Source organism: Biomphalaria glabrata, chromosome 18 (genome assembly GCF_947242115.1).
Source record: "Biomphalaria glabrata chromosome 18, xgBioGlab47.1, whole genome shotgun sequence".
Taxonomy (NCBI): domain Eukaryota; kingdom Metazoa; phylum Mollusca; class Gastropoda; family Planorbidae; genus Biomphalaria; species Biomphalaria glabrata.
In genome coordinates, this window is record NC_074728.1 from 5,187,009 (window position 1) to 5,200,204 (window position 13,196).

Consider the following 13,196-nt stretch of genomic DNA (forward strand, 5'->3'; position numbering starts at 1 on the left):
GGGGCCTTGCATAGGACTAAACAAAATTTTCAGAGAAAAAACGGCGTAACTTGGTTTAAGTCTCAAACTTAGCAAAAGCTCTATTGCTCTATGTTCTCTAGGCTAGCTGTAAGTTTTTACCATGACTCAAAGTTTATTAACGAAAGTTGATATTAACTTGATAGAATGTGTCCAAAACATATTGGTTGATTTCGATACAGATATATTCTTCAAAAATTGAGTGATTTTTTTTTTTCGTTGTTTATTTTTAATTTTTATTTGGGGCCACCAAAGTCATTTCGCTTAAGGCCTCCAACTACCCAAGGCCGGCTCTGGTACCATTTTCTCGAGACGTGTCTGCAACAACATCGACTCAAAATTAGTTGAAGACATTTCTAAAAAGTCTACGATACTCATTTCGACTTCATTGTGTCAGAGCGGACGAATTTCTCCCGACTGTCGTACGCCGCTATGGTAGGCCTACATAACGTCTTACTTATCACGAAGATGATTTTACGACAATCATGACCAATTACGACATTACAGACATACATGCGCAATATGTACTTCGAATGTTCCACGCGTATTGGTCCCTGCTGTCTTCTTCTTTATTAGACTGACTTACTCATTTTTAATAAGATGAAGTGCGCTCTTGCCGCCAAGAGAAGACATTTTATCAGCTTTGATTGCAAGAAAACAGTTCAATATCGTCCTTTCCCACCCCCCGCCCCCTTTTTTACTTTAACTTTCTTAAACATGCAGCTCTTCTTACTGTGAGAAAAAGTGCGCTGTAGACGACAGGAGAAGGAATTTGGGAATATCAGAACGCAGGAAAACGCTTGGCGGTGGGGTTCTGCTCCGGACCCTTCTAGAGTCTGGACTCTTTGCTGAGAACCTGCTATCTACCATCTCCTGAAAGAAATGTTTCGGATATACAAATAAAAAAATATCAACGAAATACTATCCCCCCACCCAAGAAAAATAAATAGACGGATAGGCTTTAATTAACATACATCACGTGCATTCAAATTATACACACATACATACATACATACACACATATATATATTGCTAAAAACAAAATAGGTGTCGGTTCTCAGTGACAGACAGACAGATAGACAGACAGACAGACAGATAGATAGATAGATAGATAGATAGATAGATAGATAGATAGATAGATAGATAGATAGATAGATAGATAGATAGATAGATAGATAGATAGGGAGGGAGGGAGGGAGGGAGGTAAATAGGTAGATAGATAGATAGATAGATAGATAGATAGATAGATAGATAGATAGATAGATAGATAGATAGATAGATAGATAGATAGATAGATAGATAGATAGATATGAAAATTGGGTCTTTAGGCTTCTTTTCTTTTTTCGATACTTTCTTAAAACTCTACCGGACCCACCGCTGGAGCTAACAGCTGGTTGACACAAAATTATTGGGGGGGGGGGGGGGAAGGCGTAAACTATTTGTTTTTTCGTCTACGTTGTGCCATTTGTAAAAATTTGAGACACTGTGAGTTAGACGCAGACGGACCTTGCTTGTTTGGGCGCCTGGTGGCACCCTCGATTTTCGCCACTACCATTACTTATTGCAAATCCTTAAACCTACGTAGGCCAATAAAGCATTTGATAAACAGCTTGCTTGTTGTTAGCTCCTTTGAGTAGGGTCCCTTGAAGTATTTTTGTTTTTTTTCCACTAATGTCGCTGTTACGTTTGTCACTCGTGTAGGCCTACACTGTGAAAGTATGCCGACAAAAAAAAATATTTTGTTAATTTAGCAGGCTTTTTCTATTTAAAGCATAGCCCTACAGTTGGTTAACTCGGAACCTGTGTTCTTCTGCGTTCGAAATGATAGACGATAATAAATTTTTAGCAAATAATGGACATTGAGTTACGCATTAAAAAAAAATAATAATCGTTAGCACTTGTAAATTTCCATTGCCAGTTTATTTATAGCTCATGGGGGGAAGGTCAAGTTGCAAGTCTAACTAGAAACTAGGTCAGTACAAAATTAACGCGTTATAGATAGATTCTACAATAATCTACATCTAGATCAATACGCAAAATTATCAAACGGCATTATGCGGGTCAAATAAACAAACGACAATTTATTTATTCTAAAATGCGTGTTGTTACGTAGAATATCTTACTTCTGCTGTTTCAATGATCGATATAACATAGCCTAGTTTTCCATAATTGATAAACTATCATAAACTATCCACTGGCCATTAATACCTAACGGCTAAATCTAATTGTACGGTGTATATGCAATAAATTTCTCCATGATTATAATATCCGGTATTGAATAAAAATGCCTTTTTCTCACATGCTTTGTAAGAAAAATAGAGCTTTTATCAAATGCTAATTATACTTTCAACCGATGGTTAGAATTAGACTCTGCATTAAAGTCTTGTTAGTAAAGTAGTTTACAAGCCAATTATTAATTCAAAGCATTATGAATTATTAGTCGACAACTTAATGAGGTTGTGACCGAGAGTCGCATGAGGTTTGTGGGACATGTCATCCAACAGAATGAATCGTGCGTCTCGAGGGTAGCAATACCATGGAAGCCGATACGAGGAAAACGCATACAGGGTCGTCCTCGTATACCTTGGCGCCTCACCTTCGTGGAGGATCTCAGGGCAATGGGCACCAGCAGGGAAAAGCTGCATATACCTACTTTGCAGGCGACTGATTTCTATGGAGATAGCTGAAAGATCTAAGTTTAAGTCACTTTTTTCTCTCCCCCCCTCTCTTTCTCTCTCTCTCTCTCTCTCTCTCTCTCTGTTTGTCTGTCTGTCTGTCTCCCCTCAAACTTCCTCACATTCAGTCACACTTGAATGCTGGCTGGCAATGAAGTCAACATTATTTGAATATTGACTTAGTACCAAGTGTCAAATTAAGAGGAAACTATATCAGTTAATTTGGTCAGTTAGTTCATTGCACGCAGAATGTTGCTTATGGGCAACCATCATAGTTTATATAGTTTATAAATTATTCCTACACTTTGCCATTATGTACGACGCCTGAATCATAAGCAATAATTTTGACCATTCCCACGACTAAGGACTAGAAGGAAGACCCGAACCCTAACTTTGAACGAAAGGAAAACTATTGAAAGCTAGTTTCAAATTATTGTTAAGCATATAATGCCGTCCCCATTCGGGTTGTCTGGCTTGTCAAGTCGTGACATCACGAGACTATCGAACCATGAAAACGCATTGTAGGCCTATATTGCATAAGATTGTTATATATGTATAACATATGTATGTATGTGTGTGTGAATTGCTGCCTGGTGGTGTGGTATGTGCGCTGGACTGTCGTTCGGTCGTCTTGATGGTCCCGGGCTCATACCCTGCCCGCTGCCATCCACCGTCGTTTTGCGGGAGGTTTGGACTAGGAAGTAGATTATCTTCAACTCTGAAGGAACATTCGAAACATATAAAACATTTTACAAAGTGTATGCATGCGTTCGTATGTGTGTGTAATATGCATTAAAAGCTATTTTCGTGAAAATCAACTTTGTTTGTTTAAATACATCTTGGTTCATACCCGTATATCTAGTTCTTAAGCTCTTGTGTTTTTATTTCTAAAGCTTTTAATAAGGCTAAAACAAAATATTAAAAAATGATGGGCTGTAAATGACGATTCGCGATTGCAGTAGGCTAAAAACGAATGAGTGCTCTAAATTGTGCCATCCCAAGCCATCGAAATTTCCCTCACTTTATTTCAAGTAATCTGCCCAAACCGCAACCCTTTTTTTGCATCATCGCAACAAATGCACTCTGTCTCTGGTCAATATATTCAACAATAACACCTCTTTCTTTAATTGTAGATATATTGATCTAGGCCTAGATCTAGATCTGTATGATTATTTGTGACATATCTAGATTTTCTTTACAACTTGGTATAAATAAATATGATTCTAAACGTTGTCTAATAGTAATTGTTCTGTAGTAGAACAAGACCTTGATTGTGGGATATAATTATTTAGGTTGCTTTATTCAATATGCACTTATAGAAATTTCTCAATCAGCTGACATAGCACGAAATTTTCATGAGCACAGGAAGTCTAGGCCTTCATCAGTCACGTGATGTTCCAGTAGAACGTCATCAGCCTTTTCCGATGAGAGGAGGTGATCTAAGCAATGTTAAAGGCATCCGACGCTATCGTTATTGACGAGAATTTTGGTCCCCAGGAAGAAGAAGAAAAAGAAAACATGCCAGCCTTACGTAAGGAAAACAGGTAAGAAATTTAAACTGATATTAACCATTTTGGAGTTACCTTCTTTTTTGTATGTGAGAATTACACAATTCAAGATGGCGGGTTATGACCCAGTTTCAGTCGAACGTCGCAATATAAAGTAAAAGTGATAGATCTATAATAATCTAGATCTAGATCTATATCTAATAGATCTCAAGAGTCTTTAGACTTAAGATTCTAAATCTTTTAAGAAAATGTTTTTTTTAGATATATAATAGACTCTATGTACACCTAAAAAGAAAGTTTTTCCATTAGATTTAGATCATTACTCATTAGATTCTAAATTGAAAATTCTAGATGTCTAAATTGACTAGATCTAGATATAAATCTAGAATTTCTAATTCTAGTGTAGTCAACATCTAGTCAATAAAGTAGTTTATTATTCATTACATGAATCCGTACAACTGTTTTTTTGGTCATTACATCTTTATTTTGATATTTAATATGAAACTAGCTTGCTGTATAATGTGTGTGTCCATTTTCCAATGATTCTGACCTAATTTCCTTCCATTTACTGATTTAGATCTAGAGTAAAGTGTGAAGTTCGAGCGCATTAAGCCCGCTGGCAGCAATTTTCAAGTTTGGATTTTTATAGCACCGTAACGGTCTGACCTATGAAAAAACTGATGGTATCTCTGAATTCCTCGTCCTTTTTTCTATAAAAATAGATTGGATTTAATGTATCACTAGGCTTAGTTAAAATTAAATACGAAGTCAAAGAGGTGTAGGGTAAGTATCGCCAAGTGTACTTTTCCTCGAGCAGATTTTTCCCCAGTTAGTAAGCTCAATCGGGTTGATGGAAGGTTCGAGCAGATCAAAGAAATTATATCTAAAAACATGTTTTAATATTTAATTTTTACTATAAAGTCATTTTCTTTTTACTCCAGCGCAAGAACACCATCCATTGCACCATTTCCCACCCTCCACAACTTCAAATAGTCTCTTTGAGCTAATGAGCCATCAGACTTAAAAATAGCCTTAATCCCATTACCCATTTCCTTCACTACCGGGTAGTAAAAAAGAATAATTCCACACCTCCTGAGTTTGACCTCACCATGAACTTAGCCTTTACAAGGAAAAGGAAATAGTATGTGTCGGAAGTAAAGAAAAAAGGTGCATGCGCAGTAGCAATATAGTAGTAATTTGGTAAACATTCAAATAAAAAAGTTATAGCAATAAAAAGTGAACTGTTCGAACCTCTTGTCAAATCGGGACTGCTCGAACTTCGCACTTTACTCTAGCTTTCTTTTTATGTAAGAAAAAAGAATTTCACATTTGTAAGTCAGGTTGTTTTTTTATGTTTCCAGGATTCCAGGATGACTTTACCTCTTCCTAGGGTTACGACTATATTTTTTTGGTTGGCTAAGTCTATACTATGCTAATTAGCCCGGCAATATTTATTCTGTTTTTGGAGCTATTAATATGGTGTTTGTATTAAATTACAATTTTCTTACCAAAATTTATTTCAGTCAGTTTTGGACATCAATGTTAATGATCTTAATCTTATGTTATATTTGTTTGTTTGTTGTTTTTTTTATAGAGAATAAAGTTGCAAATGTTTGGAGTGAGCTTGATACATTGAATGAGGTTAAGATCTCTAGACTCTAGACAAGACTTAGACTCTTGCCTAGAGAGTTTACTCGACACTGACTGTTCTACTGTACAGACAGTACACTGCACATACCGACATAGTACTGCTAGTGACTAGTGTATATACAAAATTATCATATATTTTCTCCCATAAATATTCTATTGACCATTCTATATTTACATTGCTGACATTGGTAAAAAAAAAAAAAAAAAAAAAAATTGGTTTTGATTAAAAAATAAAATTTTGACACTTGTGTGTTTGAAATAATTATATTCTAGCCTAGATGTCTCCAGTGCCATTGCTAAAATTTGTATTTTTTTATGGGATTCAAAATCTAACTGCCAGGTACTTCAGAAGTATGAAAAATGAGAGGCAACAATTTCTGAATCTTAAAATGACTTCAACACTGCGCAGTTATATAAATACTTTTGTATATGTATAGCATGTTGATTAAAGTAGCAAATTTCACTGTAGTGGTCACAAAACATAAAATAGTTAGACAGCTTAGTCATAGTTTTTAAAATATGGTACCGATATTGTAAAACCTTATCCCGTATTGTAAAACTTTATCCGATGTGCTTTGTTGACAATCAAGTTGCTCAAGATAAAACACTACACACAGTTCATAAACATTACAAGATAAATTTTAAAAATGTAGCACAAGATTTCTTGTATGTCTAACTTGCCTTTGATTTTTTTACAAACTTTGTACTAGAGCTAATGCTTTTAATTCCGACACTATTTTATAATTATATGCTGAATATTCTTGAACTTTATTTCAATCTCAAACCTATTTTTTCATCTTCCTTTTTATAATTTTCATAATATGAAATTATATACAATCATTACTATTCATTACACATGAAAATATTAATTTTTCTTTTTATTGTTAGTACCAGCTTTAGGAAGTGTACTATATCTCTCGGCCCTGGGCCTCTGTGGTGGTCCTGATGTTCCCCACGTCGCTCTAGAATGCCGGACAGATTTGGCAGAGGGCAACGACGTGGGGGTTACAAAAGTGCCCCCTGTCAGCATGAAAAGTCTTTTGAATGACTCCAACTCAGCACGCAAGAATAATTTGCCTGTAAGTATTTTAGATTTCAACAAAACTTGTATGTAATAGGGATATAATACAACTGTAATTTAAAGATATTTTAGACATTCAAATGGACCAATAAACCAAAACCTATATTCTTATCTGGTTGATAAGTCATTCATTTCAGTGATGCATCCTGTGATATTTACCTTGCATAATGAAAGATATGCTTAGGTATATGGCCAAGTTAGATAAGATCTTTTTGACATTGATATCAATTTAAGTTGTGAAGGCTGTGGAGTGTTTCAAATCAAAGTTTAAAGATATCTCAACTTTTCCACATAAAAATGTTCAGGATCAACCAGACCCACAATTTTTTAAAATGCCCCTTTTATATTTGGATATGAAGCCCTGTACCATAGTCACCCAATATTGACATCATTTTATAATTCTTTGAAATCTTTAACAAACCAGCTAGAAAAACCTATTGTAATCAATTAGAAAACAGCCAACTCTAACCTAGAAGAGCGATAGTGATGCTATTTTTAGGTTTTTATCTGCAGCATATTAGAATGGAATTTTGATTTTTTGAAAAATGTTTTTTTCGATAGCCTAGTAAATGGAACATATTTAGGCTTTAATAGAATAAAATTTTAATTGGAATATTAATGTTTAAGCTGTTGAATAAGGATATGATTGGGGTTTGTAAGTGATTTAGAACCATTTAAGACAGATAGTAGTGAAAATAAATAAAAAATTGATGCTAGATCCAGTATTGAATATGTTAGATCTAGTCAAACGGGAGATTGGAAGGCAACTAAATATGACAAGATATTTTAATGTTTTTGAGCTCTGTAGGCCTATTTATTACTTCAATATGATGCTTAACCCTAGGCTTATTTTTTCTATTATAAAAAGATTTTTGTTAGGTTTTATTAGTTTTTATCTGTGTAATTTAGTAAAAAAAAAAAAAAAAATTGTAAATAGCTGATACGGAGTTATATCCCTTCTCTTAGGGATGGGATAGTTTTTTACAACTGCTTGGTGGTGAAATGGTTAAAAAATAAAAAAAAATAAAAATCCCTGCGTAGCTACATATATTTTTAGTTGCCTATTATTAGGAATCAGTAAAACAAAAATAACACTCTTTATAATCCTGCCCTGACAAAAAAAAAAGTTTAATATTTACTGCAATAAGATATTTAAAAAAAACAACTTTAAGTTATTACTGTGAAAATGTAAAAAATGTTGCTTTTGTTCTGACAGGCTACTGCAAATATGACCTTCAAAATTTCACCCGTAGCTGGACTGGTAGTCTGCTGGGAGACAACTCTAGTAAAAGATGCTCTTTATGTGGAGTTGCCTGCTGGTATATTGCCTGAAGGCTCCAAAGAGAGGTAACATTTAAATTTGTAGACTTATATTGAATGGTTTTGACTAAATTTAGTTTTACATCTTAAGCTTTAATAGGAATATGTTGGAAAAATTAGCCTGTATATGAAGGTCAAAGGTTATTTTTGTATTCAAATTTCTAGACTGAATATGTGAATTAATTTAAAAAAAAACTAACTGAAATGATTCGCTCACAAAAGTAGCTAATTGTAATATTGTAATGTGTTTGTCTCCTTTTCTAGTTTGGTCACTCTTTTGGAGTACGCTGAAGAAAAACTCAACTGTAAACACGTGGTCTTGTGTTTTAACAAGAATAGATCTGACCGTGGTGAGTATGAGTTAATGTTTCTGATAGGCATATCCTTTACCTTTTTGTTTGGTGTATTTGCTTGGGCTTCTTGAGGGCATGCAGTAGACTATTAATGGACTTACTTTATGAATAAGGGGAGGGTCTTTGAGATCAATACGGGAGAATGTAGTCCACCTGACATTTGATCGGGGAAGTGTTGATTAGTTGATCATTTACACATGCCAGCCTACATATTGGTTGGAGACTTTGTTTTATGTTGTCAAAGGCAGTGTAGATGTTTTAAATTGGTTTAAAGGTCCTTAACGAAAGCAATGAAATAGGAACATTTAGAAACACTAATAAATTTATTATTTTGCTGTGACAATTTTTTTTAAAGACTAAGCAATTAGAGTTTTTAGGGAATAAGCAATTAGAGAGAAAAGTTTTCCTTTAGTAAACTTTTACTTATTTCCAATTTATTGTTCCACAAAATCAATTAAAATTTTGTACTTTTTTTTTTAGTCACTATGTTCCTCAATATTAAATTAAGATCTACCTCAACTATATCATATGAAATCCTACACACTATGCTATTTTAATCATCATGCTAACAAAATAATGGAATCCTGGGTTCAACTTGATTATGCTATTTTTAGCAGCTAGTCAAGGGAGAAACTCAAAAATTAAAAGCTCTACTGAAAATATACTATCATGTTTGATGTTAGGCAATCTAAAATGGTACCCTTTAGTATGAAAAATATTTAAAAGCACTATTAAGATAGCTGTCATTCCATAACTGCAAGAGATAATTGAAACTGTTTGTAATTTTATTCAAATAACAAAAGATTATACCAATTATTAGTGATATCATATTGGGTATCAAGTTGGCATTGTGAATTCCATTTAGATGATTTTGTGCTATCATATGTAAGTTTGACAAACTGGGGAGAATCCTGTTAAATAAAAATATTAAATATTTTTGTTTATTCTATTTATAAAAATATACTAACTATAATGAAATGATAAATCAAATTAAATTTTTTTGTCTAAGAAAAATTCTTAAAACCTCATATTCCATTTTCATAAAGGTTTTGTAACTTCAATAGAAGATACTAAAAGAATTGTTTCTTTCTTGCAGTGTCCCTCCTGAGAGTTTTTAACTTCTTTGGATTCCAGATCCTTCCTCCTTCCCATCCACTGGTAATTTGTCCTGCACAGGACCTGCTCTTCATGGCTTACACCATAGAGAAAGACTCTGACTCAGAAAGTGAGTCGTCCAGTGATGAGGAGGAGGCCAGGGGAGAGAGGCGCACCAAACGTCTGTCCTCAAGTGAGGGCAGCGAGGAAGGAAGCTGCAGTGATGGTTGAAGTCAGACAGAAAACTTTTCATGTCGCCAGGAAAAATTTTTTTTTTAAGTAAACTTTGTTGTCCATTTCTGTGTGTATTATAACTTAAGTGTTTTTATCTTTTTACTTTTCTGATCTTAAAGTAGGCAATTTTATTTTTCTTGGTGCACAATGGTAATTATGTTGTAAATCATTGATAGTCCAAACGTATCAATTAAACACATTTTCATCTTTCTTTTTTTTTTGTGTTAAGTAGTTTGAAGCTACGCAAGTATATTCTTCACTGCCAGTTGGCTTTCTTTCAGAAGTGAAATGTTTCCTAAAAAAAATGTTCAAAACAAAGATTTTATTAAAATGGATTTTGGCCTTGGTTTTGTTTTATGACTTGCACTTTCAATGAGCACTATTTTGTGCTTAGTTTTTTATATCTCTATAAATATGTAAATGTACCATCAGCTCTTCTAATATATAGATTTCCCTTTCTAGAGAGTAATTTTTTTTTTCACTGTTTCTTGTCCAGACAAATCTTGTTCTTGCTGGTGGGGCTATTATTTTAAAATAATTTGTTTTAAGGTCTTGAAAACATAATTTTTTTCTCACATATTTAAAATCATTGTCATTTTGGACTGACATCTTAGTCATTAATTTCTAATTTCCTTTCACTGGCAAGAATAAGATTTGATAATGTTTTGTTGTTGTTGTTTTTTTTTATTTCAATTTATCTGGTCAAAAAACCCTCTGCCACAATCATGTTGTCCGCATATTGAAATACATATATTATTACATATGACAAATATAAAAACTTCTTTCCACTCTAGTATTTTTTTTGTTTGTAACGTGTTGCTAGGGAATGTTTCATTTTATGAATGTCAATCACCCTGTAGTAGTCTTAACGCCCTCAACACAATGGAGATGATCAAACTGACTGCAAATTAAACAGAAATAAAATCTTATAAAATCAAAATGAAGAGCTGGTTTGAGATTTCATGTCTTAAAATGTCCACACATTATCAAGGGGAAAGACTTTGTATAATAAGAGCTGCAGAATTGAAATTGCTTGCAAGTCTTTTAACTTACTTTAAAACAAAATGTCCATTCCACTCATGGCATGTCCATACAGTATTTGTGAATTTTATTAAATTTTAAGTAATTTCACTCATTACTTAAAAGAGTTTAAAGAAAGTTACTGGATGAAGAATTTTTTTATTATATATCTGGTGAATAAAATTACTGTACAATACAAATATATATATATTGAAAATTGTATACTCTTTGTCTGTGCTGTAGTGCACTATAATTGAAATGCTATTATCAATTAGAAATGTTAACAATGTCATTAAGCTCTGCAAGAACTCTCCTGGGCTAGGAGATTTTGTTTTGTTATCTTTTTCATACCTTCATTCAGAACTCAATAAGAGGCACTATTTTTTTTTTTCCTTTGGTTTCATTTTTTTCAATGGAAAGAATTAAAAAAATCTATAAAATTTTAAGTTTCGCGTTGAATTGTTATTGTTCAATGTGTATATGTGATTGATCTAATACTAGACTTGTAGCTGTTACATCTTGGGTTAAAGGTAAAAAAAAAACAATGTGCAATATCTGGCAATCTATTACCTGAAAACTCTTGAAAAGTTTGTCTTCAAATTATATGGCAAGCAGAAATCTAATAGGATGCGATATAGCAATGGTATGTCTCATTTGGCTCCCTCATTTACAAATTGACCTGGTCATTAGTGAAGCTTCAATTGAATGATATCTCCTATAGTCACCTTCTCAACTAGACAAGTTTAGCACATTTCTAGCATATTTCATTTTTGTGTGTGTGTGCACACCTACTGAAAGTATACTAGTATTTTGATCTTTTTATTTCATGCTGAGTGGGAAATAGCGTGAAGTCTGAGGCTTTGATAGAGATTTGTATTTGCAACATATTTTTCACAAAATTGAATATAACTTTAATTTGTATATATGCACAGCTTTCATCTTCAAGATAGAAACATAAAGTGAATAATGATTCTTTTAACAAATCTCACTCAAAATACATTTCTCTGACTTGCAGTCTCTCGCGTGGTCTCCTCTTCAGCGTTCACAACTAAAGAATGAATATTAACACTGCATATTCTAATACAACTGAAATAGCCTAATTATACATTTTTTAAAATTCTTACCATTAGCTCTTTGCCAAAAAAAAAAACAAAATTGGAATAGACTAATTATTTTCTTATCTAGAAGAATATTCGCACTCGTACTGAGTGACAACACATTAATTAAATTTTTTTAGAAATATTTTATTAACTACCAGCATTATGAATTAAATCTTCTATGCGATAACATAACAAGGGAAATAACTATACTATAAAATGTATAAAATACTAACCGGATTTTCTACCTTACATGTTAATAATACAACGATACTTCAATGTCAGCCCTGATTGAATTAGAAATGGTTACAAAGAAATATAATGAGGTTCACCGACCACCAAAAGCTTCATAAATGACAACCAAAAGAATGTCGAAAGCTTAAAGATTATAACAAAGACAAAATATGGCTGTAATGAATAGTCATGGTACGTTGAGACATTGCCAGATTGGCTACTTCGCTATGAAAACAGAAAACAAAATAAAGCGCTTAGTATTTTGTCACTCTTTGTAGGCTGATTTTTATCACAGATCTTCTATATGAATGTTAAGTTACAAAAGTATGAAATATAAATATTTAGTCTACACATACTATAGTATTGAAACTCGAAGGAGATATTGATTTTTTTTCTTCACATTACTGTTTCTCCATTAATGAAGACTTGAAGAATAGTGCTTTATTATATATATATATATGTATATATATATATATAATTTTTATTGTCCGTAAGGAAATTTGTCTTACAATTTGTGCATTACACCAAACAAAAAACATTATAAATATTTTTAAAAATGTACATTCACACCAGACTCACTTATAGTTTATATTGACTTATTTCTATTTAATGTTTTGATTGCCAGGAGAACAAAAGAGTATATATATATAAATCGGCAGTGATTTCTGTACTCCACTTACACGATACCATCCACCAGATTATTGGGCAAGAGTTGCCACTTACACAATACCATCCACCAGATTATTAGGCATGAGTTGCCACTTACACGATACCATCCACCAGATTATTGGGCACGAGTTGCCACTTACACGATACTATCCACCAGATCATTGGGCATGAGTTGCCACTTACAAGATACCATCCACCAGATTATTAGGCATGAGTTGCCACTTACAAGATACCATCCACCA

General features: G+C 33.2%; 1 protein-coding gene and 1 long non-coding RNA gene across 2 annotated transcripts; both read left to right on the plus strand.

The window, feature by feature from the left end:
• The first annotated feature begins 4,063 nt into the window (after positions 1 to 4,063).
• Positions 4,064 to 11,400, plus strand: LOC106056003 (ornithine decarboxylase antizyme 1-like). Its single transcript, XM_013212541.2, is given in 6 exon segments — positions 4,064 to 4,237; positions 6,740 to 6,794; positions 6,796 to 6,930; positions 8,149 to 8,279; positions 8,517 to 8,602; positions 9,702 to 11,400. Coding segments are annotated over 6 exon segments (735 nt in total). The 5' UTR covers positions 4,064 to 4,139; the 3' UTR covers positions 9,932 to 11,400.
• LOC129923866 (uncharacterized) lies at positions 4,244 to 6,555 on the plus strand. Its single transcript, XR_008775800.1, has 2 exons — positions 4,244 to 4,670; positions 5,563 to 6,555. It is a non-coding gene; the product is annotated as an uncharacterized LOC129923866 (long non-coding RNA).
• Positions 11,401 to 13,196: the final 1,796 nt, after the last annotated feature.